The sequence below is a fragment of the Trachypithecus francoisi genome, unplaced genomic scaffold (assembly GCF_009764315.1).
Source record: "Trachypithecus francoisi isolate TF-2019V2 unplaced genomic scaffold, Tfra_2.0 Contig01579, whole genome shotgun sequence".
In the NCBI taxonomy this organism is placed as follows: Eukaryota; Metazoa; Chordata; class Mammalia; order Primates; family Cercopithecidae; genus Trachypithecus; species Trachypithecus francoisi.
Genome location: NW_022681442.1, coordinates 8,610,561 through 8,636,744, shown reverse-complemented (window position 1 = coordinate 8,636,744; position 26,184 = coordinate 8,610,561). Strand labels below are relative to the sequence as shown.

The following is a 26,184-nucleotide window of genomic DNA, read 5'->3' as shown; positions in this document are numbered from 1 at the left end:
CACAAGCAAGGGTTTAGTTCATGAGAGGAGTGGACATGCGGTTACGGATGGGGAATCATGCTTAGCAAGGGGTTCCAGGAGGCTCAAGCGCAGGAGTTGGAATAGAAGGCAGCTGGGAGTAGAAGTGGGGAGGGGTGCTTCCTGTCACCTGTTGTGGTCAGGGAGTCTGGGCTTTGGCCTTTGGCTGGTGGTTGGTGTTACAGTTGAAGATGTTGATGGCTGGATCAACACACATCACTGTTACCGTGATCCACGAAGGAGCCACATGCTCTGGAGATTTGGGGATTGCAGTAGGAAGAAACTGGCTTTCAAAAGGTCCTTTTGAGGTTACTGAGCTCAGGCCTATCTTACACAGGTCAGACAACTTTAACACAGGGAGGTCCTGCCTGGCTCCTCTCACTGTCTTGGATAAATGGACAGGACAACAGGACAGGTGTCAGGACATGACACTATTTTCTGCGGTGGATGTCAACCATCCAAGCCCTCAAGAGAGCTAAATGAGTGACTCCAGCTGGACAAGATCAGCTGGGCTGAAACTGGAAACACTGTAAGAACAGTGGGCATTTTCCTTCTCGGGTGGGAGATGTGCCGGACACTTTTATTCCAATTCTCTTTCTTCTATTGCAATGCTACAAGCTAATTCCCCCACATTCCAAAGTGAGTAATAAATATATTTAAACAAAGAATATTTATAATTAACAATCAAAAAATATTGGCGGCAAAGAAGATTATTTTTAATAGTGTACATTTATTCAAAAGTATATAAAACAACACTGTAAATTATATAATCTCACATAAAAACTCTAGAACTTGATTGAATAACAAAACAATCTACTAAGAAAGAAATATTGCTCATGAAGATTTTTGTGCCCACCTTTCCCAAGTCATAGGCCTTCATTTATGTCACAACAGCAAGGTGGCAGGGCATCAAAACTGGCACACATTCTACATCCTTCACAGCACTGCAGGGCAGGACAAGACTCCGTGGCAATGGTTTCGGCCTGGCTGTTCTTGGCCCACCACACCTTGTCTGGGTTGTGATTTTTTACAGCCACAGCCTCAGGGTCCCTTGCAGCTCTTGAGAAAAGACACACACAAAGCACAGGCTTAGAATTTTTCTTCTCAGTCCTTTTGTTAGAACTGTTGGGGGTATTGGAAGTTTAGTGCTGAAGCCAGTCAAACATTAACACTAGTCCTACATTAAGGCTCTCTCGCTTGTCCCAAGTTCCTCTCCAATCCTTTCCTCTCCTATGATTGCTATAAATGTAAACTGAGGTTACAAAAGTAAGGGTGAGTGAATTGGCAAGCAAGGTCACCCAGCTGGTCACTGCAGGCCCCTGAGATGCAGGAATAATGGGAAGGTGCTGCATTCAGCTGTGTCCTGGGCTCCAGGATGTGCCACTGTGAACTCCTTAGAATGGGGACACAATTGCATATGACAACAGATCTTTCTGGTACGTAAAGGGTCTTCTCCCCAAAAATGCAATCTTCTCTTATCTGACCTACCCTCCTTTGTCCACTGTCCCCCAGGTTTTTCACACAGGTCAGCTGTCCCTGAGATCTAGAGCCCGTCATTTTCCCCAAGGCTGCCAGAAACAAATGGAGGAATACCCCGAGAGCTCCCAACTCAGGCAAGAAGAGATCAATCCAGCCCGTCCTCCACATGAGTACAAGGCAGAGCTCATTCACGCAGTCTCCCCTACAGAATCTGCAGCCTGCAGTGCCCAGGACAGAGGAAGGCTTGGCCAAGGTGCTGAATTAAACACCTGATGGTAAACTTAGTGAGATCCAGTGACAGCCAAGCAGTGCTGATACTCACAGGCCCAAGCTGAGAACATTCTAACAACCCCAGCCAGAAAGAAAAAACATAACTAGACTCAGCTGTCTTTTTGCCTTTACAAAGCTGCCTGTTCTTCTTGACCTCACCCAGGGGTATGGCCACAGCAGCAAGGAATGACCCTGCTCCAACAGGGAGCCCAGGTATCCCATTGAGGGAGTGTTATCCCCTTTCCTCTATGTGACTCACTTTAGTGCATTGTTTATTTTGAACATGTGACTCACTTTAGTGCGTTGTATATTTTGAAGTAAAGACAGAGCACGACAACTATCAGCAGGAGCAAGGCTGCCAGGATACCACCAGCGATGACAAGCATAATCACTGTACGGACGTCAAAAGACTTCGATGTACCTAGGCAGAGAAGTACAAGCAAGCACTGAGCCCATGTGGCCTCCCTCCCCACACAACCACCAAGCAATGTCAATGTCAGGGGAGGAAGAAAAAACCCCAAACACAGATCCTTGTGTGTGTAAAACACAAATGTCTTCCCAGGGCAGTCTAGGATCCCAAGCTGGCCCAGAGACGGAAAAAAAAAAAAAAAAAGTCCATTTGTCAATGAAAAAGAATGGAAATGCAGAGTCCAGAGAGAAGGTTATCAGAAGGACAAACAGTGAGAAGAATCTTTCCCTTTCACAGGTGTGATGTGCAGCTGGAAACAACAAGTAGGCCTGCAGTGGAGCTGATGGCATCACTCCCCAGCACCTGGGCCTCCTGAGCTAGACTCATTTTCAGAGTCAGAAATGACTCCTCACTGGATGTCAGGCTCAAAGCTCTTCTGCGGAAATGACTGTTTCCAAATGTTACTGTCCCAACAATACTGAGAATATGCAAATCCATTTTGTAAATGATGTATGTTTTAGGAAAAGAACTTTACAATTCTCCCTCTGACAACTGACAATTTTCCTCCTAAATCTTAAATTCTCCCAAGAAATCCAATTTGAGATAAAAAATTAGTTTAACTTTCTGAAACTGGGAAAAAGTGAGCCAGGGGAGAAGAATAAACAATATGACTGCCAAAGCATACTTACCACGTTTTAACTCTTCATGGCTGGATGAAAGCCAACAGTAAAAAAAAATTACAATCAAAGTAAACTTTAGGGAACAGGACATCTTATCAGGAATTTCTCAAACTTAATTTGAGAAAGAAAATTCTAATGATTAACATCCAAAGTTGAAGACCTTGCTTTTAGAAGCAGTCTTCCAGCAGAGCTAGCAGAACGGATATCCACAATCTAGTTCCAACTTCTGTGCCAATCAGGACACAGGCTGTGTGACATCAACACTCTGGACACCAGCTCTCTTTCATGGAGTTCTGAATTCCATTCCACTTCCAGATATATTTTAGCACGAATGGAAGTAGATATGTCTAAATACTCTCTTAAGCCATGTAATATTCAATCTCCCCTTTTCAGGCTTTGTTTCCCTCAGAGAAAAGTTTTAGTTAAGAGTCTGATTCCCAGAGATGCCATGTTATATTATTTTAAATGTCCACTTTTCAAAAAAGCCTATAAGAAAGTATGGCCCATAAAGGAGTGGGGGAGCAATAAATAAAAACTTTTTCTGGAAGAAGCCCAGACATTGGCCCTACTAGAAAAGACTTTTAAAGTCTTTTAAGTATGTTCAAAGGAATCCATGTCCAAAAAACTAAAGGAAATTATGAAAATAATGTCTCATCATAAAAAATATCAATAAAGATAAAAATTATTAAAAAGAACCAAACAGAATTATGGCATTGGAAACTACAATAACTGAAATGAAAAATTCACTAGAAGGGCTTAATAGCAGATGTGGATTGACAGAAGAAAGAATCAGTGAACTTGAATATAGTTGAGATTATCCAAACTGCAATACAGAAAGAAAAATAAATGGGTAAAAATGAACACAGGACTTCCAGTTTCTGCACCAGCATGTGAAGGGCTTAGGAGTCATCATTCCCATCTTCACAACAAGTAAAAAGCTGAATAAACTGACTGAATAAAAGCTGAATCAACAACTCTTAAGTCAACCAGAAAACTGGTCACAGGGCAAACAGCCACCCCCAAAACTAAAGAGAAAGGTGAATACAGAGAATCTCAGCTTAGGAGCAGAAGCCACTGCCAGAGCCAGCAACTGGTAAGAACACTTACATGGTAACTGATGTCTTCCTGGATGATGAATAGGGACTAGCATAATATTTTAAAACTCCTGAGGGCCAAATTTTGTTTTGTTTTTTGTTTTGTTTTGTTGGGTTGTGGCTCACTTTCATGAGTCATATCTCCAGGAGTCTCGCAGGAAGTCAGGGACCCCGAATGGAGGGACCAGCTGAATCCATGATAGAAGAACATAAATTGTGAAGATTTCATGGACATTTATTAGTTCCCCAAATTAATACTTTTATAATTTCTTACACCTGTCTTTACTACCATCTCTGAACATAAATTGTGAATATTTCATGGACACTTATCACTTCCCCAATCAACCCCTTTGTGATTTCCTATGCCTGTCTTTACTTTAATCTCTTAATCCCATCATCTTCGTAAGCTGAGGAGGATGTATGTCGCCTCAGGACCCTGTGATGATTGCGTTAACTGCACAAATTGTTTGTAGAGCATGTGTGCTTGATCAATATGAAATCTGGACACCTTGGAAAAAGAACAGGATAACAGCAATGTTCAGGGAACAAGAGAGATAACCTTAAAATCTAACTGCCAGTGAGCCAGGCGGAACAGAGCCATATTTCTCTTCTTTCAAAAGCACACAGGAGAAATATCGCTGAATTCTTTTTCTCAGCAAGAAACATCCCTGAGACAGAGAATGGCCCCTGAGGGTAGGCCTCTGAAATGGCTGCTTTGGGGGTGGCTGTCTTTTATGGTCGAAGGAGAAGGGATGAAATAAGCCGTGGTCTCCTGTAGTGCTCCCAGGCTTATTAGGATGAGGAAATTCCCGCCTAATAAATTTTGGTCAGACTGGTTGTCTGCTCTCAAACCCTGTCTCCTGATAAGATGTTATCAGTGACGATGTGTGCCTGAAACTTCATTAGCAATTTTAATCTTGCCCCATCCTGTGGTCCTGTGATCTTGCCCTGCCTCCATTTGCTTTGTGATATTTTATTACCTTGTGGAGCATGTGATCTCTGTGACCCACACCCTATTTGTACACTCCCTCCCCTTTTGAAAACCGCTAATAAAAACTTGCTGGTTTTACCGCTCGGGGAGCATCACGGAACCTTTCGACATGTGATGTCTCCCCTGGACACCCAGCTTTAAAATTTCTCTCTCTTGTACTTTTTCCCTTTATTTCTCAGACCAGCTGACGCTTAGGGAAATAGAAAAGAATCCATATTGAATATCGGGGCTGGGGTTTCCCCCAATACAGGAGCTCACCCGGTTCTTATAATGAAGACTACAGGAAAATCCCTTTATGTTTTAGTCTCCACTGACACTGCAGTGGAGTTGGCCTTATTACCACTGTGAGATAATAAAAGTCATGAAATTTCACCAGGCCTCCTCTGGTGCCACCCAGAAGTTAAGTGGAAAGTTGTCTCATTACCTACTGGGTCACAGAAGAAATCCAGACTCCCCAAGGAGTCTCCACTGATACCACAGGGGTCAGAGTTGAGTCTCTGCTCTTTATTCATCCTTCTCTGACACCACCCTGGTGGACGGGTGCTTTGGGATACTTCTTTACTGCTTGGTAATAGTAGACTTCTAGGCTCTCTACTCAGTCTTCGCTGGTGGAGTTGGGATAGGGCCATAGTTTTTTCTATGGTGTTTGCCTAGAATGCAGAAGTTATTGTCTAAAAGTTTTCTGTCTTGTTGAATTGCCCATTTCCTGGTCTTTTGGCCAGAAAAACTAGTTTCTTGTTGGGGCTCTTTTGTCTGAACCCATTGGTGTTTCCAAGTTACTCATTTCCTCAGCTCCAAGTTTAGGAATCTGAGACAAAAAACAAAACTTATGGAACTCACTACCATGCTATTACTTTGATCCCAAGGTCCCTAGCTAGCCTTCCTTCTTTTCTCCACCTATTCAAGTCTTATGTTTGTTTCATATATAATATCCATGGATTTTAGTTGTACTTAGGAAGAATAAGAAAAAGTATCTCTTCCCCTAAGTGGAAGTCCCCCATATGGGAAATTTTTTAATCAGTCCTCTGCTTAAAAGCCACAGTCTCTGCACAGACCCTACACTTGCTCAATCCTGAAAATGAGTGTCTCCTTAAATTGTGTATCCTGGGCCCTTCGCATGTGTTATCCAGCCCATATCTCAACATAACATCTTTCCAGCCTCACCTCCCTCTGCGTTACCCCACACCCCATGTATTTTCATGCCTCTGACCTGGTGAGATGGCCCTCCCTGTCCCTCACCTCCTCTATCTGCTGAAATACAATCATGCAAGACTTCAATAAAATGCCACATTCTTATAAAACCTTCAATGATTTCCGTCTCTCTCCCTCTCGTGTTAATTGTCCTCTCCCTATGTATCCATGCCCTTTGTTTGTGCCTATATGGAAATTTGAATTGTTGACTAGGTGTCGTGGTTCATGCCTGTAATCCCAGCACTTTGGGAGGGTGGGGCAAGAGGACTGAATTGAGCCCAGGAGTTTGAGATCAGCCTTGGCAATATGGTGAGACCCCATCTCTATAAAAAATTTTAAAAATGAAAATGAAAATAAATTAGCCAGGTGTGGTAGCAGATGTCTGTAGTCCCTACTTGGGTTCAGAGGGATATAACCCTAAATAAGCTTAGTCATCATTAAGGAGCTAGGGCCTATGGACCTTCACCATGGGGATGACTACTTCATCTCTCAGTTTCCCTCTATTTCTGTGGTTACTTGATTGCTGTTTGATAGTCTGTGGGCTTGTGCATTTAAAGTTTGCTTTTTCAAGGTGTTTGTGAGCTCGCAGGGGGCAGGAGCTCTGCAACCCTAGGTATCAGAGAACCTGCAACCTATTAGGTGCTGGCACATGTTATGATCATTGACCGAAACCTGAATTTTGTCAGTCTGGCACTCATCACTTTCTCCAACTGAATCTCTAAATTTAGACAGTGCAGTGACTCAGACATAGCAGTTAAACCCTGACTAATATTATTTCATTGATTAAAAAGAATGCATACTTTCTACATTGCTTATAAGTCACCAACATTTAACTACTTCCAATGTGTTTTAGTAATATCTTTCTGAGTTGTAATGAAGACAACCAGGAGGCAATAACTAAAACCTCTGTTTGAAAGATGAGGAAACCGAAGCTCAGAGAGTGGAAGTGACTCTCTTGAGTCACACAGCAAGTAACTGGCAGCAAAGAAACTAGGACCTGGTTCTATAATCCTTTCCTCCAACTCCTGCTTCCCAAGTCCAATGCTCTTCCACCCCCAGCCTTCCTGAACCTTCTGAAATGATGTGTTGTTCCCCATTCCCAGTCTCCCTAACTCTATTATTCAAAGGCTGTGATTTTGGCTGTCAGCTGAAAGATCTGCAAATAAATCTAGTTGCATTTCATCTAAGGAAGGGGCTGATTTTTGTGTTGATGTTTTCATTCAAAGCAATATCTCACTGATGATTCACATGTGGTGACTACTCAAGAGTACTGAGAGGAATGGGGCCATGTGTTCCAGATGGCAAAAGGTAGGCAGCAACTGTGCTAAGAATCAGTGAGTTCAACTTTGCAAAATGCAATTCTTGATACAGGGGCTGGCCTTTTCTCTATGGAAATTCTCTGTAATTCACATCCACAAGGACTTTCACCCAAGTCAGTTATTTGCAAACTGCCCATCCTGTGACTAACACCTGCGTCAAATGGTTGCAAACACCCTGAAGCATGCTAAATTGCATCTCTGGAGACAGAAGCATCCTGGATCCAAAACGACATAAGCCTGTGAGCTCCCTACTTGACCCAGTTCCCATCTCTGTGCCTCCTCCACAGCTCTTTCTGCTCTGCTCCCAGAAAACTCATCTTTACCTTCAGACTCTTGGTGCAGATGGGGACCTTGCTATGGCACTGGCAACTGCCATGAGAAGAGCTGGGTTTTGTCCCAGAGAGAGGATTTCCTTAACTGAATCCTTTATTCTCAGAGAAATAAAAATTGTGGTGAACAGCATGCGATCGGATTTTATGAACTGCCAAGGTTTGAAGACAGTTTCTGTGTCTTTGTAAAATCCAAACGGCACATTTTACTATATGTCCCAGAACCAGATTACACCTCTATTCCCATCTCCCAAATTCCCATCCAATCATTCCCTCCAAAACTTTATGACTGTAAAATCAGTTTTAAAAGAACCAAAGAGAAAAAATTGCAAACTTAGTGATGGGTTACCATGTTCTACCTTATCAGTGCCTGTCTAGGTGATCCATGCAGATCCCCCAGAGGTGCAGGTGTGACAAGGAAGGTCACAATCTGCCATGCACTGGGCTCTGGGATCTGCCCTCTAACTCGCAGGCTTAACTTCCACAAAATGTGACAAGACTGAGTCTGTCAAACCAACCTCTCATTTCTTGGGAAGCATTCTTCTCCATACTCACATGATTCAAGAGAAGTAACAGTTCATCTTATTTCACCTACATACATAATGGCTCCTCTGCTCCAGGAAGGGCAAGAAACATTTCAAAAAGAGCTCCAACTTCATCATGTGTCAGACATCCTCTTGTCAGGCATCCTCCAGGGTCTTCCAAGTGCACAGCTTCCCATCTCATCATCTCTTAGGCAACTGGAGAGGGGCAAAGAGAACAGCTCAAGAACTCTGTAGCCCAGGAAAGGGGAGATCATTGAGCTTGTTAGTTTTATCAGTCTATAGTGCCTCAGACAGAGGAAGAGCTCAGCTCACATGCTGAGTTAAACACCCAATAGGAAACTCAATTATTTAAAGGGACAACAAGGCAGTGCTGACACACAGAACCACCAGGCTGAGAACATTTTATTTACAAGCTCACAGCCCCAAGCCAGAAGGTAAAAAAGCCAAGAGTGTACACCAACATGCCTTTGCCTTTCAACCTCTCCTGCTGTTCTTGACCTGAACCATACGTGGCTGCCACAGCAAGGAATGCCCCTGCGGAAGCAGAGTGTCCAGGTATCCCATTTGAAGGGATGTCCCTCATTGTTCAGTGACTCACATCTTTGCCATGGCACATTAGAAAGAGACACAATCAGCACAGGGGCAGCAATCAGGACGAGACCAAAACCAACTATAATCTCTGTCCCAAGACCAGCAGTCTCAACGTTTATGTGGATAGACACCCAACTTGTGCTGGCTTACTTTGTGAAAAGCCAAATATCATCTATGAGGAGCTAAGCAGGCAGTGCCAACTATGTTCCCTGTGTAGCAAACAAGCAACCTCTCCTGCTGTTCTTGACTTGAACCATCTGTGGCTGCTGCAGCAAGGAATGACCCTGCTGAAGCAGAGAGTGTCATGTGGGGAGTCAGCAGTGCCTGCCTTCAAGGGCTCAGCCTAGGGGAGGTCCATAAAGCCCTGATTCTGCAGCTCAATCCCAATAAGAACGGCCTTTCACACTGGAAAGACCAGACAGCAAAAGTATCTGAATATCTTTCCCACTTCCAGTGTGTTGAGGCCTCAGTCTCAGTCTAGCCATGCTGGGGAGTCTCCAGGGGTCTCTCCTTCTTTCCCTGGGCCTAAATCAGGACTGCAGAAGCATCCTTACTGGCCCCAAAGTTTCCTTCTCCAGCCCCCTCTCCCCTGGACAGACCCACTGCATGTTGCAAAGAGATGTAGACAGTGATTACAGATCGATCTTCATTTCACCTGGACTGAGAAAAATCACCCTGGGCTACTGCTGCTTCCCTCAGCCACTATATCCCTCCCTCCACTTCCCCCCTCTAAACACCAGTGGTCTCATGATGTCCCCAAGCTGCCAGCCCCCACAGCCAGGCCCAGTCCTGCATTTACATTTCACTGGATGGACACAAACAGAATTTGGTTGCTTGTGACTGTAGGAATGAGGTTCCTATTTCTTGCTGGCTGATGGCCCAAAGCCACTCTTAGCTCCTACAGGCCACCTACTCACAGGCCCTCTCACTCTAAGGCCATTTACTTCTCCTTCCAGGCTGGGAGGAAAGCCTCTCTCTGATGCTCCATCTCTGATGCTCCACCCACCTTCTGTAAAAGGGCTCACCTAATAAGGTCAGATCTACCCAGATAATCTCTATTTTGATTAGCTCAAAGTCAGCTGATTAGTAACCTAGACACAAGAGTGACATTCCATCATATTCCCTGGTCCAGCCTACCCTCTAGGGGATGGGAATATACAAGATATCTGCATGGGGGAGCTGGAACCTTGGGGATCATCAGAGAACTTTGCCTACCATGAGGCTACTATGCTGCCACTTATAAAAGGGAACCATTTTGGTCCAAAACATGAAGCCAACAAGCTTTGCTGCAATTGAATTTTCATGATTCTTTCTTGCTATTACATACGTCAGTCTTCAAAGCAATAAATATTGAATTGCTATCTAATCCATTTACACTTCACAACTGGTCATTTCTCTTACTACATTTAAATAAGTTTATAAAACTCAAATTATCAGTACAACGCTGAGAACCTTTACCTTTGCTCCACAAAGGCAGTTTTGCTGTACTTGTGTATTTATGGTACTTAAGTATCCGTCTCCTTGTATTTCTGTAGTTTTGTCATGGTCTCCTAAGCACTCATCATTCAGACTTGCCTCCAGTCAAGTTTTGAGGCCTTAATAACAAAAAGAATGTTATAAGCTCTTGAGGAAGTACAGACCCTTCAAACTCACATATCTAGGCCTTAAACAAACAGAAGCTTTAAAAAGGAACAAAAGAAAACATTATCAGTTTACTTTTATGTCCCCCAAATGGGCTGGAAGTGCCTGGCAGTGCCTGCTGACCAGCTGACAACTACTCAGACACTGGCAAGGCTGGCTCTGAATGCTCAGGATGGCTCCACTGTGCCCCTGTGCATCCCTCCCCATGCACGCCTGCGCCCACAGCAGATTACTCCTCCTGCATTCTTGAATGTGCACCTTTGGGTCCTGAAGCAGGAAAGTTCTAGGAACTGGGGGGGAAGATCACAGAGAGTGGTTACCCAGGTAGCCCTTACTGTCTGTGGGGCACACAGAGCCCTTGAATCCTTCTAAACTTGGTGTCCCCGGTACCAGCGAGAAGTACCCCTTGGGCTGGTGCTCCCCAGAGACTACAGAGGGAGCATACTAAGGCTTCAGGGCACCCCAGCCTCCCTGGCAGTTATGCAACAGACTTCTGTGAGCAAAATCTGAACATGGTTCCTCTTGGGATCTGGCAATATATTACATTTCCTTAGGAAAGATGCTTTTTTCTTCCTGTAGACTTCAGGTTTCCATCAGCAGTTCCTCTTCCAGGACTCAGGAAACTAGGCTCCCACAGAATTGGCCATCCTTGGTCTCTCTGCATCTTTTGTATGAAAGTGGATAGCACACATAAGACAAGGCAGGGCCTGACTGATTCTACTGGTAAAGACACAGTAATCCACTTCTTGATTCAGGCGGTTTGGTACTCAGACACCGAGAGAGAGATTAGCCAAAGACGTCCCAATCCCTGTTCCACACTCCAAATAGGATGACACCAAACAAAACAGGTTGGATGACTATGATGTGAGTTGTGGGATAATTTGTTGCTAAGGAGCCAATTATAGACTGAAGCTAAGTGGTTTAATATTCTGAAGCTGTATTCTGATGGAAGCATGGCAGAAAGCTTTATACCTTATCAGAACAGAGGCAGCCATTAGGAACTGACTCATGAAAGCCTCCCAGAGGAGAGAAGATGGTGAGTGAGAGATGGCCTTGTAGCAGCTCCTTACAAGCCTCTCAAATCCTTCTTGATCCTGGAGGATCAAAGGCATTCCACCAAGCTTCACATTAACTAGGGTTCAGGCCTCATCTTGCAAGGCCAGAAGGGTGGAAAGGTGCAAGGTTGCCAGGGTGCAATGGCAGAGCCATTCCCTTACATACTTTTGTACCAACTGTCATAGGTCAGGAACCTGGAAAACAAACTGACACAGAGGCTTGTGTACAGGAGGCTCTCTGGGGAGTGTATACAAAATCCACCCCTGTGAGGGGTGACGGAAGCAGGACTGAAGAGTCAATGAACTGTGAAGCAGCTGCAATAAAAGGTTCTCACCAATTCTCCAAGACTTTAAGGCTAGGCTGGCCCTTCCAAGATGCCTCATTGAGGCAGTGTGCTCAGACCTTTATATGCCTATATCGACTAGTCACTGGATGAGGAGTTGTTCAAGGAGGGTCTGTGAAGTTGTTCAAGACAACTGTCTTGAATTCCTGGAGAGCAGTGGCACTGAGAGCCATCAGCTGCCAACACTCCTGGTAGTTTGTATTTTGTCTGGGCACAGCCCCTTCCACCCAACATTTTGATCTGACTTTTTTTTTTAACTTGTGCACAGTAAAGTTCGTTCTTTGTGATATATAGTAGTATGGGTTTTAGACAAATGCACGGAATCAAGTATTTGTCCACAATCGTACCATAAAGAACAGTTCCATCACCTTAAAAAGTTCCCTTCTGTGGCCCCTACAGTCAACTTCTCCCCTATATGCCACCACTCGGCAACCACGGGTCAATTTTCCATCCTTTTGTTTTGGGTTTGCAGATTGTCATATAAACTAAATCATATTATACTTAGCCTTTTGGACCTGGTGTTGTGCACTTAGGAAAATGCATTTAATATTTGTATATCAATAGTTTCTTTTTATGGTGAAGTAATATTCTGTTGTTTGAATGGACCACAGTTTATCCATTCATACACTGAAGGACATGTGGATTTATTTCCAGGTTTTGACAATTATAAAAAAGCTGCTATAATACATTCCCATACCAGTTTTTGTGTGAATGTAAGTTTTCAGTTCATTTGGTAAATACTTAAGGGTAGAACTGCTGGGTTGTGTATTCGGTGTATGTCTGACTTTATAAAAAACTGCTAAACTGTTTTACAGAATGGGTGTATCATTCTTCATTCTCACTAGCAATGAAATTGAATTCTGGCAGCTATGTTTACTCTTCAGCATTTGATAATGTCAGAGGATTTTTTGTTTGCTTGCTTGTCATTCTAACACATCTGAAGTGGTATCTGGCTGCTATTATTTATTTAATTACTAATAATTTTGAGCATCTTTTCAAATGCTTATTTGCCATCCATATGCTTATTGGTAGATACCTTCCTTGATAAAGTATCTTTTTAGCTCTTTTGCTTATTTCTTGAAATTAGGTATTTACTTTATTATTCAGTTTTTAGAGTTTCTTCTTTAATATGATATGGATATGTCCTTTATGAAATATGTGATTTGCAAATATTTTCTCCTAGTCTATGCCTTTTCTTTTCGTTCTTTTAAGTGTGTCTTCAATAAAGCAAGTTTTTAATTAGATAAACTCCAATTTATCCTTTTATTTACGGATTATATTTTTGTTGTCATATCTAAAATGTCATTGCCAAACCCACTGTCATACAGATTTTCTATTTTCTTCTATATGTTTTATAGTTTTATATTTTACATTTAGGTCTACAATTCATATTGCTTTAGTTTTTGTAAATGAGGCATATATTGAGGTTCATCTTTTGGCACGTGGACATCCAATTGGTTTATAAAAACTTTGCCTTTGAAAATTTTAAAAAATCATCTTGTTTTTGTGGATCTGTTTCTGGGCTCTCCATTCTGTTCCACTGATCTGTGTCAAACTGCACTGGTCACTGTAGCTTCAAAATAAGTCTTAATATTAATAGTGTGAGTCCTTAAACTTTGTTATTTTTCAGTTTCCGTTTGTTTTGGCTATTCTAATTCCTTTGCCTCTTCGTATACATTTTAGAATCAACTTGTAGCTATCTACAACAACTTTCTTACATTGAATCTGTAGACCAAATTGGGATGAACTGACATCTTAATAGTGGATTTTCCTATCCACAAACATAGACTATCACTATTTATTTAGATATTCTTTGATTAATTTCCATCAATGTTTTATAATACTCAGAATACAGATCCTACACAAAGTTTATTAGATTTATACCTAAATGCTTCTTTAACTTTTAATGCTCTTGTAAACAGTATTATTTTCAAGTTTCAAATTCTAATTGTTCATTGCTGGTATACAGGAGCAGTGAATTTTTATATATTGACTTCATTGCTGAGCTCACATTCTGAGCCACTGGACATTCTTTGAAAATTAGTCAGCCGTATCATTTTTCTGCTCTAACAGTACCCATTGATCTTAGAGTAAAATCCAAACACCTTATCTGACCTACACAGACCTCATAATCTGACCACTTACCTGCCTCTCTTTCCTGTCACCTCCTCCTCCCATCTTGCTTCCTTTCACTGACATTCAAGCCACACTGGCCCTCCTCCCCTTATTGTGTAGACATGCCCAGTTGCTTCCTGCCTCAAGGCCTTAGCCTTTGTCTGTTTCTTTGCCTAACATGCACCAACCCTTCCCCAAGGCCATGTCACACCTGAGTGCATTCCTCTTTATGTCTTTGCTAAAATTTCCCCTTCTCAAAATGGCATTCCTTGGCCATATTATTGAACCCCCACCTACAAGACACCCTCTATCTCATCACCGTATTTAATTAGATTCTAAAGAGCAATGATAATTTAACTTTGGTTTATTTACTGCGTGTCTCCTGTATTTAGAATATAAATGCCATGACAGCAGGGACTGTCTCTCATGTTCATTTCAATATTCACATTCCCTAGAATAAGACTCAGTAAGTATAAGCATTTTAGAAATCTGGAGGAGAAAGAAGAGAAAAAAGAAAAGTAAATACATGAAGTTATTAACAGTGATTGTAAGTGGTTGGGATTGTGAAATTTTATTATTTTTCTTTTCAGTGTATTTCTTATTTTTCTATAATAAACATGTACTGTTCTTCAAATGAGTTATTTTTAACTAAAAATAAATGAATAAAAGGCCTTTGTTTTTAGGGACTTTTCAGCCAATAATAAGCAAAATGGTTGTTGCACTATATATGGAGATTATAAAGAATAAGTCAGGTTTCATTACAAACTGGGTTTTTTAACACAAATGCAAATAAGAATTCTTCTCGTACAACAATGTTCCTTCTGCCTTATATTTTCTTTGCTCTTTAAGGACTATACATAGAGACATCATAACTACTTTTCTCTCCAGGTGTCCAAATGGGAGAAACCAACTGCTGATGGTATTTAGCTAAATGACTGTGTAAGAATCAACTGTGTAAGGTATATTCCCACTCATTGTGGGAATATACCTTGGTACTAACTCTTCTTAGTACCAAGTGTGGTCTCTATCAGGCAAATCAAGCTGCAGGGCCAGCCTGGGAGGGGACAGCCTAAAGGAAGCCCATGAAGCACTGAACCTGAGCTCAATTTCAATGAGAACCATTACTGAACAGTCGAAAGACCAGAGACAAAGAACCATCTTTCCCACTTCCATTAAGCCAAGGCATTTGGTCTTATCACCAGGACATGTAGCTTTCTGGCCATGTTAAAGAATCTCTATGGAAAGAATTCAGCTGCTCCTACCTACAGGTAACAGTAACATCCACAATCACAAAGTAATAGCTGACAGTACACTGATTGATGATTTCATGCCTGGCACTAGTTCTTAGATATTTCATTCTCTTAAGAGACCCCATGAGGTAGGTAATACTATTATCATCCCCATTTTATTAATGGAGGCAATAACAAATGGGAAAACATGGACATATGGAGGTTGAGAACTTGTCCAAGGCCACACAGTTAGCAGGGAAAAGGGCCAGGAATTGAACTCAGCAAATCTGGTTCCAGAGGCAGGCTATAAACGACAAGACTAGTGGTTAGCAAACTGTATATGCATTCGAATCAGCTACAGAGCTTTCAAAAGCCTTTTTAGAACAGTTTTCTATTTATTTTTAAATTGAGTAGATAGGACAGAATTCCCATATGGCCCTCTCCCCTGCTCACATACACTGTTATTTTCTTTTATTCAGTCTGTCCTGTTTAGTTCTGTGTTTAATTCCTTAGCGAATACTTCATTTGCACTGATTCACTGAAGTAACAACCTCAAAACTTCATTACCATCCATAGGCATAGCCTCGGATGTTGTTGCCAGGGCTCTTTACCAACATCTCCTGACTGTTTTTCCGTTTCCTGGTTTCATTTTCAGGCTGGCCCCCTCCACATACTGAGCCAGTGTCAACTACAAGCCCACATCCTTAAAATCTATGATCTAAAAAGGAGAGAGATAATGTCCTTTTCCAGGGTCCACAAATCCTACAAAAGGAGTTTGTTCTTCCCTGGATCACCTGCCCTTCAATTGTACCAATCCTTGTGGAAAAAGGGACAAGGGCCCATGATCTTGTTCAGGTCAGGGTCACATACACTGTCACTGATAACTCCTGCCACAATCACAGTGGGTAAGTGGTGAAGCTCATCCCCAAGGGAAAGGGATTCCGAGCCAACTGAAATAGCACATGTTCACTGTAGAAAGCAAGAGTGAAAAACATGAAGTTGTTGAAAAAGTTTAGCATTACAGTAATTTTATTCTGATCATTTAATACAAGAAAGCCAAATAGGAATTCAAATTTTCAACTTTACTTTTGGTATTGATGAATAATGAAGAACCTTAGCTTCTTCATATTTCCACAGTTCATTGGAGTTAAAACAATCAGGTATTACATATTTCACTTGCTTTTTTCAAAGTTCTCCTAAAAAGCTGTGAGAATTCTACACCAGCATGGGTCACTGTTGCATAATATCACTGAGGTCTGTTGTGTGTACTACTTTTCACCAGCAAAGGAAAAACGAAGGATTTTTTGAGTAACTTTTGTATACATATTTAGGTACTATACTTTTACTAATAAAAGTAACTTTGACAAGAAAAAACATCTTGTATTACTGTGGTGCATGTTACAATTAATGAGACAATATTAATATATTAACTAAGTTCGGTAATTTGTATTCAGTTTTCTCACTCTGTGTGTTGTACAGTTCTATAGGTTTTGACAAATGCATGTATCCACCATTATAGTATCACATACAGATTAATTTTGCCCCCAAAATCCCATGCTTCACTTATTCAGCATTACCCTTCTCCCTTCCCCCTGCCAGACCCTGCCAACCATTCTTTTCATTGTTCCTGTAGTTTTGCCTTATCCAGAATGTCACATAGTTGGAACCATATAGTATGTAGCCTTTTAAGGCTAACTTGTTACAACTGGCAATGGTCACTTAAGGTTTCTCCATGTCATTTTGCTACTTGACAGCTCATTTATTTTTATCATGGAATAATATTCTATTATATGAAAATACCAGTTCTTTATTTACCTACTGAAGGACATCTTAGTTGCTTCCAGCTTTTGCCAGTTATGAATAAAGCTACTATACAAATTCATGTGCAGGTTTTTGTGTACCCACAGATTTTCGGCTCAGCAGGATAAATAACTAGGAGTCCAACTGCTGAGTCATATGTACCATTTAAAATTCCTACCAGCAGTGAATGAGAATTCCTGGTGCTATGCATACCCAGCAGCATCATTTGGTATTGTCAGGTTTTGTTTTTTTTATTTTAGCCATTCTAATACATACTTGTTAAGTATGATGTTAGCTGTAGGTTGTTTGTACACGTTCTTTATTAACTTGAAGAAGTTCCCATCTATTCCTAGTTTCCTGAGTAATTTTTTTATGATGAATGGGTGCTGAATTTTGTCAAATCCTCTTTTCTGCATCTATTGATATGATTTTTATTCTTTTATTCTTTATGTGATAGGTTGCACTAATTGGTTTTCAATATTGAACAAGAAACATACAAGAATACCTTACAAACCTGGAGTAACTCCCACTTGGTGTTGATATATAATACTTTTTCTACTTGTTGGATTCTATTTGATATTTTGTTGAGGATTTTTGCATCTGTGTTCATGAGAGGTATTGGTCTGTATGTTTCCATTCTCCTAATGATTTTATTTTGCTTTGGTGTTAGGGTAATGCTGGCCTCATATAATGAATTAGGAAGTGTTTTCTGTGCTTCTATTTTCTGGATAAAACTGCAGAAAATTTGTATTATTTCTGCCACAAATGTTTGGGAAAATTCACAAGTGAACTCATGTGGTCCTGGTGCTTTATTTTTTGGAAGGGTAATTATTAATTTTTTTTTTTTACTAGATATAGGCCTATTTAGATTATATATTTCTCCTTTCTAAGTTTGGGTACATTGTGTCTTTTAAGAAATTGATCCATTTCATCTGTCATCAAATTCAGAGACAGCTGTTTGTATATTATTCCTTTGTTACCCTTTTTTTTTTTTTTTGAGATGGAGTCTCACTCGTCGCCCAGGCTGAAGTGCAGTAGTGCAATCTCGGCTCACTGCAACCTCTGCCTCCCGGGTTCAAGTGATTCTCCTGCCTCAGCCTCCTGAGTAGCTGGGACTACAGGCGCGTGCCACCACACCTGACTAGTTTTTTATTTTTAGTAGAGATGGGGTTTCACCATATTGGCCACGCTGGTCTCTTAACTCCTGACCTCAGGGGATCTGCCCAGCTCAGCCTCCCAAAGTGGTGGTATTACAGGCATGAGCCACCACGCCCGACCTCCCATTTTATCCTTTTAATGCCTGTGGAATCAGTACTAATGGTCCCGCTTTCATTTCTAACATTAATAATTTGTGTCTTCTTCCTTTTTTAGCCTTCCCAGAGGCTTATCAACTTTATCTATCTTTTCAAAGAACCAGTTTTTTATTTCATTGATTTTTTCGGTCAATTTCATTGATTTTTGCTGATTTTTACTATGTCTTCTCTTCTGCTTGCTTTACGTATACAAGCATACCTTGTTTTACTGTGCTTCACTGTACTGTGCCTCATAGATACTGCACGTTTTGCGAACTGAAGATTTCCGGCAATTCTGTATTAAGAAGGTCTATCGGCACCATTTTTCAAACAGCATGTTCTTACTTGTGTCTCTGCTGTAACATTTTGGTAATTCTTATAATATTTCAAACTCTTGCTTTATTATTATATATGTTATGGTGATCTGTGATCAGCAATCTTTGATGTTACTATTGCCCTTGTTTTGGTCCACCATAAATCATGACCCTATAACATGGCAGACTTAATCAACAAATTGTGTTCTGAGTATTCCACTGACTGCCATTCCCTCATCTCTCTCCCACTTCTCAGGCCTCCCTATTCCCTGAGACACAAAAATATCAAAATGATAACAATTAATAACCCTACAATAGTCTCTAAGTGTTCAAATGAAAGGAAGAGTCACGTACGTCATACTTTAAATCCAAAGCTAGAAATGATTAAGCTTAGTAAGTAAGGCATGTTGAAAACCCAGATAGGCTGAAAACTAGGCCTCTTGCATGAAACAGTTACCAAGTTGGAATGCAAAGGAAAAGTTCTCAAAGGAAATTAAAAGTGCTACTCCAGTGAACACACAGATAAGAATGCAAAATAGCTTTATTGCTGATATGAATAAAGTTTTAGTGGTCTGGATAGAAGATCAAACCAGCCACAACATTCCCTTAAGCCAAAACCTAATCCACAACAATGCCCTAACTCTCTTCAATTCTGTGAAAGCTAAGAAAGGTAAGGAAACTGCATAAGAACAGATTGAAGCTAATAGAGGTCAGTTCATGAGGTTTAAAAAAATAAACCATCTCCATAACATAAAAGTGCAGGGTGAAACAGGAAGTGTTGATGTAGAAGGTACAGCAAGTTATCCAGAAGCTCTAGCTAGGATAATTCTTGAAGGTGGCCACATTTAACAATGGATTTTCAGGATAGATGAATACAGACTTCTATAGGACAAAGATGCCCTTTAGGACTTGCATAGCTAGAGAGGTCAATGCCTGGCTTCAAAGCTGATTCTGACTCAAAAGGCAGGCTAACTTTGTCACTGGGGACTTATATAGCTGATGACTTCAAGTTTAAGCCAACACTCATTTACCATTCTGAAAATCCTAGGACTCTTAAGAATTATGCTAAATCTGCTATCTTTGCTTTATACATGGAACAACTAAACCAGGATGACAACACATTGGTTTACTGAATATTTTAAGCTCCCTGCTTTGACCTCCTGCTCAGAAAAAAAGTTTCTTTCAATACATTAGTGCTAACTAATGCCCAAGAGTTTGGATGGCAATGTATAAGGAGATTAATGTTTTCATGTCTACCAATACAACATCCATTCCACAGCCCATGGATCAAGGAGTAATTTCAACTTTCAAGTCTTATTGTAGAAGAAATACATTTCATAAGGCTTTAGTTGCCACAGATAGCAACTTCTCACAGTTTCTCTTAGGTATGCCTATATATGGCTCTTCTTTCTCTCGTTTCTTAAGGTGAAAGCTCACATAATTGATTTTAGATCATTCTTTTCCAACATGTACTCAGTACTCTCCATTTCCCTCTAAGCACTGCTCTTGTTGAATTCTACAAATTCTGATGAGTTGTATTTTCACTTTCATTTAGTTCGAAATACTTTTAAATTTCTCTTGAAAATTCTTTGAGCCAAGTGTTATTTTAGAAGCATGTCTGTTAATCTCCAAATATTTTAGGATTTTTCAAGTATTTTTGTTATGAATTTCTAATTAAATACCATTGTGATCTGGGAACATACTTTGTATAATTTCTATTCTTTTAAATTTGTTAAGGGGTGTTTTATAGCCTGGAATGTGCTCTATCTTGGTAAATGTTCCAGGAGTGTTTCAGAAAAATGTGTATTCTGCTATTGCTGAAGTGTCCTATTAATATCAATTAGATCCAGTGGACACATGGTACTATTCAGTTCAACTATATTCTTACTGATTTTCTGCATGCTGAAACTGTCAACTACTGATTCAGGGTTGTTGAAGTCTCCAACATTAATAGTGAATTTGCCTATTTCTCTTTGCAGTTCTATCAATTTTTGCTTCACATAGTTGATGCTCTGTTGTTAGGTATCTATACATTAAGGAATTAATTTTGCCTTCATTTATTCCTTCTCTGATGCTCTTCCTTTATGTAGATCCAAGTTCATGACCTTGGATCATTTTCCTTCCCTCTGAAGAACTTATTTTAATATTTCTTGCAACACAAGTTTATCATTGACAAATTCCCTCAGCTTTTGTTTGAGAAAATCTTTAAGTATCCTTCATTTCTGAAAGATAATTCTTGTGGATACATTCTAGTTTGGTGGGGTTTCTCTTTCAACATTGTAAATATTTCACTCCAGTCCCTTCTTGCTTGGTTTCTAATCAGAAATGTAATTCTTATTCTTGTTCCTCTATAGCATGTATTTTTTCCTCTGGCTTCTTTCAGTGACTTTCTCTTTGACTTTGGTTTTCCACATCTTGAATATAATATGCCTAGGTACAGACTAAGCTTGAAAAACCTACGGCCCGCGGGCTGTATATAGCCCTGGACAGCTTTGAATGCAACTCAACACAAATTTGTAAACTTTCTTAAAACAGCATGAGGGTTTTTTTTGCAATTTTTAAGCTCATCAGCCATTGTTAGCATTAGTGCCTTTTATGTGTTGCCCAAGACAATTCTTCTCCTTCCAGAGTGGCCCAGGAACACCCCTGGTATAGACCTTTTGGTATTTATCTTGCTTGGTGTTCTCTGAGCTTCCTGCTCTAAGAGCGGGTTTGGTGTCATTAATTTTGGATAATTCCCAACCATTATTGTCTCACATATTTCTTCTACTCTATTCTCTTTCTTCTCCTTCTGGTATTACCATTATACATATTATTACAAGTTTTGTAGCTGTCCAACAGTTCTTGGATAGTCTACTTTTTCATTCTCTATTTTCTTTGCTTTTCAGTTGAAGAAGTTTTTATTACCAGTTCTTCAAGATCATTTATTCTTTGGCCTGTCCAGTCTCCTGATAAACCCATCAAAGGCATTCATTTGTCACACTGTTTTTTGACTTGTATCATTTCCTTTTAAATCTTCCTTAGCATTTCCATATCTCTGCTTACATTACATTACCCTTTTACTCTTGCATGCTATCTGCTTTTCCATTAGAGCCCTTAATATATCAATCATAGCTACCTTAAATTCCCTACTTGAGAATTACAAAATCCACATCATATGTAAAAATGGTTCTGATATCTCCTTTGTCTCTTGTTCTTTCTTGCCTTTTAGCATGCTTTGTAAATTTTTGTTGAAAGCTAGACATAATATATCTGGAAGAATGTATAGAAACTGAGGTAATCAGGCTACTTGATTCATGTCAATCTGGCTAGAAGTTAGGCTGTGTTTAATGTTTGCTGTAGTTATCGGTGTCAGAGGCTTCAATCTACTATTCTTGCTTTGAGTTTTCACATTGTCATTGTCTTTGGGTTTCCCCCGAAACTCCTTTTAAATAAAATGTAGTCTGATAATTATGGGTCACAGTTGGCACTAGGGAAAGGCAGTCTCCTAATTTAACAAAACCCTGAAACTGGCGATCAACAGCTTGCCGATAAGATCTCAGGAGTTGAGCAAGTGGGTTCAAACATGTGCACGAAGAGGCAAAATGGCAGAGTTTAACTGGTATATGACCTTCTAAGAACATTTAATGGGTAAGAGAAGAATGCTTCAAGTAAGCATGCATACAACTCCAGTAAACACACTACGCATATGGCCCTGCCCTAGTGCTGGCACGCCACTGAGCATGCGGACCACTCACCCTGAGGGAAGAATCAGGAAAGAAGTAATGCAACCCCGGAAGCCTGTCAACATACAAGACCCAAAGTCAAAGGTCCAACCACGCACTTGATCTCTCAAGGCACTTGCTTGGCCCTCTTCCACGTGTACTTTTACTTGCTTTTGTTCCATTTATAAAGCTTATAAATTTTTCCTCCTGCCCTAAAACTTGCCTTGGTCTCTCACTCTGCCTTATGACCCTTGATCGAATTATTTCTTCTGACAAGAATTAAGGTTGCTGCAGCCCCCTGCAGATTCACCACCACTAAGAACGGGAAAGCTAGAGGGGGCTGGAGTCTTCTAATTGCCCTTTCCCTAGAACAGATGAGGCTCTGGTAAAGTAGTTTCCTTTGAGAGAAGGCTTTTGTTAGGGAAAATGCTGAGGGCAGTTTTCAAAATGGTTACTTTGCCCCCTCCTTCTGCATGAAGCAAGAGGGAGTTTTAATCCAATCCTTGTCCTAAGAATCTGCTGCAGCTCTGAAAGGTAAAACTCCCAAAAGTGTAAGGGCACTATATGAGTGGTCTCCCAGGAGTTTCTAACTCTCAAGCTAATTCACACTCAGTCTCCAGCAAGTCATCAATGACCATTTTAAGTGTTCCTACTATTTACTGCCTCATGAGGATTTCTGTTCCTAGCATGCTGATCTCAGTTGCGATTTTCTGCATTTGCCTATCCAGTTTTGGGGTGGCCATTTGCTTTGTGACCTCCATTATCTGATGGATATTTTAAAGGCTGTTAATGTTCCACTTGTTCAGCTTTTTTCTTGTGAGGACAGTTGTGATTGACTTCTAAGCTGTTTACATGTCACAGATGAAACCAGAAGTGTTAAAAAAATAAGAAATAGCACACTAAAACAAAACCTTTCTGGAATATTCAATATTTTGAGGGTAAAAGGTCCTGGGACTAAAGTGTTTGATTGCCACTATACAAAGGAACTCTGTTAGCAACAGTAGATACATATATGATTCTACTCTAAACTCTACAACAAGTTATATGTAATAAATTTCTCTTTAAAACAGTCAAGCAAAAAAAAATACATTGTGATATTGGTGGAAAGATTTCAAAGATATGCCTTATTCTTTATTTCAAGTGAAAAAATAAAAATAAAGCAAAAAATACCATTTGTCATTCATGACAAGAGTAATTTATTACATTAAAATTGAGGTCACCTAGGCACCAGGACAACACCCTGGCTTTGTAACCATTTGAAGGGTTCTTTCTGCCTGCAACACAAAGACCATGGCATTTTGTAGTAAAGGAAGAGATTAATAGACATGAGGCCAGCCACACCATGAGGGAGACAGATATAGTACTCAAATCATTCTCGTCCAAAATTTATAGGTTAGGGATTTTTCAGAGGCAGTTTGGGGGAAGTGGTGGAGGTCGCTAGGCTTGCTGCTGATTAGTTGGGGCAGAGATGAAATCATAAGGGGTGAAGCTGTCCTCTTGCACATTGAATCACTTCCGGGTGGGGCTGTAGGAATGGTGGGTTTCAGACATGCAAAAAAACCTGAAAAGATATCTCAAAAGGTCAATCTACAATAGAGGTGTTATCTGCAGGAATAATTGGGGAAGTTGCATATCTTATAACCTTCTGAATAATGACTGATAATAGCTCATGTCTGCACCTTAGCAGGACCCAGGCTACTATCCTCCTGCTAGCCTGATGCAAAAGCAGTTGAGTTTGGGGGAAGGCCTATTATAATTTAAACTACAGCCTAAATGTCCCAAAAGCCCAAGAATAATCAAGGCAAGATTGGGGGTGGGTTAGCTCAGATCTCTTTCACTGTCATAATTTTCTCACTAACTTTTGCAAAGTTTTTTCAGCTTTGAAAATAAGATTGAATTTGCGAGTTTCACCTCTTCCTACTCCTCTTATACTGTGATAGAGTTCCCAAACAACCTCTATTGCTATCTCTATCAATTCCATACAACAAACCTATACTCGATCTCTACTAGGCACAAAACAATTCCTAATTTCAACAACTGTACAGATGGTTGGGAAAACAAACGTGAGAATTATTTGGTAAAGCTCCATAACACAAGAGAATTATAGTATCTAAAAACTCTAAGTGTAGCAAAGAGAAATTACTGACAAATTCTCAAACAGTGTGGAGGGCTGTGCTTGGCATTAAATGATGAACAGGATTTTTCTTGCTATCCAAAAGAAGGGGCATTCTAGGTAGAGGGAAAAGCATGTACAAAAGCAGGGGGGTCTAGGAAGCAAGCATAAGTCAAGGATAAAGGGCTTTGTATGCCTGTTAAGAAGTAATGGTGGCCAGGTGCGGTGGCTCATGTTTGTAATCCCAGAATTTTGGGGGGCTGAGGCGGGTAGACCACTTGAAGCCAGGAGTTTGAGACCAGCCTGGTCAACATGGCAAAACCCTGTCTCTCCTAAAAATACAAAAATTATCTGGGCCCGGTGGTGCACGCCTGTAGTCCCAGATACTCGGGAGGCTGAGACAGGAGAATCGCTTGAACCCAAGAGGTGTAGGTTGCAGGAGCCGAGATCACACCACTGCACTCCAGCCTGGGTGACAGAGTGAAAATCCATCTCAAAAAAACAGTAATGGTGATGGCGATTCAGTCAGAAAGCATCAAGCACCAGGACAATTGATAAAAGAGTAGAGGGCAGTGCAGAAAATGAAATGCAGGTGAGGAGATAATGGCTATCGACCAGTAAAGAAACTCCTGGAATTGTTCCGATGAAAGCTAATATTTCAAAACAGAGGAAGAGATGGAGAAAGACAGGAAAGTTTTTCTTTAAAAACCAAAAGTAAAACAAGACTGGGTGATATATTGAACATACGAGACTGAAAGAAAGGGGAGACGACAAGATGCTCTAGGTTTTCCGCCTTATTCAAGGAAGTCAAAATCCAGCTTACAGTATTGATCTTGCTCATGAAGTTTCAGATAGGTAATTCTAAAAAGCCTATTTTCCTTTAGACTGTCCAATTATGATAACATGTATCAAAGCTAACTTATGACTACAATGGGCAGGGCATAAAGAACAGAAAGTCTGGTGTACACAACTTAGAATGCATCTAGAGTACAAAAGGAAAAAAGAGGCAAGATCTACTTCCAATCCCATGGGGCATCTGGAAAACTCCCTCAGGTGACCGCTCCATCCAAACACCTGGGATCTTTCTCAACCTTCTGATTTCTGTTACGAGGGCATCCAGCACAGTCCTGGCAGTGCCGTAGGATCAGGGAGCATCAGCTGAGACAGCAACTGGCAAAGGCCCGTGTGGCCCAACGCCCACCACTAACGCCGTTCAATATCTACCTCAACTCCCCTCTAACGCGAGAATGTGTGTGAGGGAGGCAGGGAGAGTTCGGAGTAAAATTAACCTGAATCGACAGCGCGTCTGCCGTGCTAGCTGCCACAAATGCTGCAGACCCGACGGAGTGGAGGCAGAAAAGGCCCTGGCGTCCGCTCGGGAGAGAATGAGGTCAGGAGTCCGTCCTGCACATCGCGTAGAGCGAAGAGACCACACCTACCTGACCACAGATGCTCCATCCGCCCAGCAACCGTGGTCCATGTTGCCTGCTATTTGTCCAGCGCCAGCGTCGAAAACCCACCCTTGCGCCCGTGCGCTGTGCACCGCGCCTGCGCATAGTCTCCAGAGGCTGAGCGCGGGACTGCCAGTGCGCATGCTCGGCTCTTTCGCTCTTCCTGGGCACCTTTCGAACTCCGTTGAGTCCAGTTGGTTTATGCGCATG

The 26,184-nt window shown here is 41.0% G+C and overlaps 1 protein-coding gene across 6 annotated transcripts; it reads right to left on the bottom strand.

Moving 5' to 3' along the window:
- Window positions 1–728: 728 nt before the first annotated feature.
- On the bottom strand, window positions 729–26,121 carry FAM24B (family with sequence similarity 24 member B). 6 transcript variants are annotated; one of them, XM_033180287.1, is made up of 6 exons: window positions 25,963–26,081; window positions 10,375–10,511; window positions 8,336–8,520; window positions 3,604–3,679; window positions 2,062–2,188; window positions 729–1,077 (listed from the first exon to the last, which is right to left on the bottom strand). In XM_033180287.1, exons 5-6 carry the CDS (start codon window positions 2,151–2,153, stop codon window positions 885–887), a joined length of 285 nt encoding a protein of 94 aa, XP_033036178.1. In that variant the 5' UTR covers window positions 2,154–2,188; window positions 3,604–3,679; window positions 8,336–8,520; window positions 10,375–10,511; window positions 25,963–26,081; the 3' UTR covers window positions 729–884. The 6 variants fall into 6 exon arrangements, 4 of the variants coding, with proteins under 4 accessions (XP_033036178.1, XP_033036170.1, XP_033036174.1 ...); XM_033180279.1 differs by lacking the exon at window positions 10,375–10,511 and having other exon boundaries at window positions 25,963–26,121; XM_033180283.1 differs by lacking the exons at window positions 3,604–3,679; window positions 10,375–10,511 and having other exon boundaries at window positions 25,963–26,121.
- Window positions 26,122–26,184: the final 63 nt, after the last annotated feature.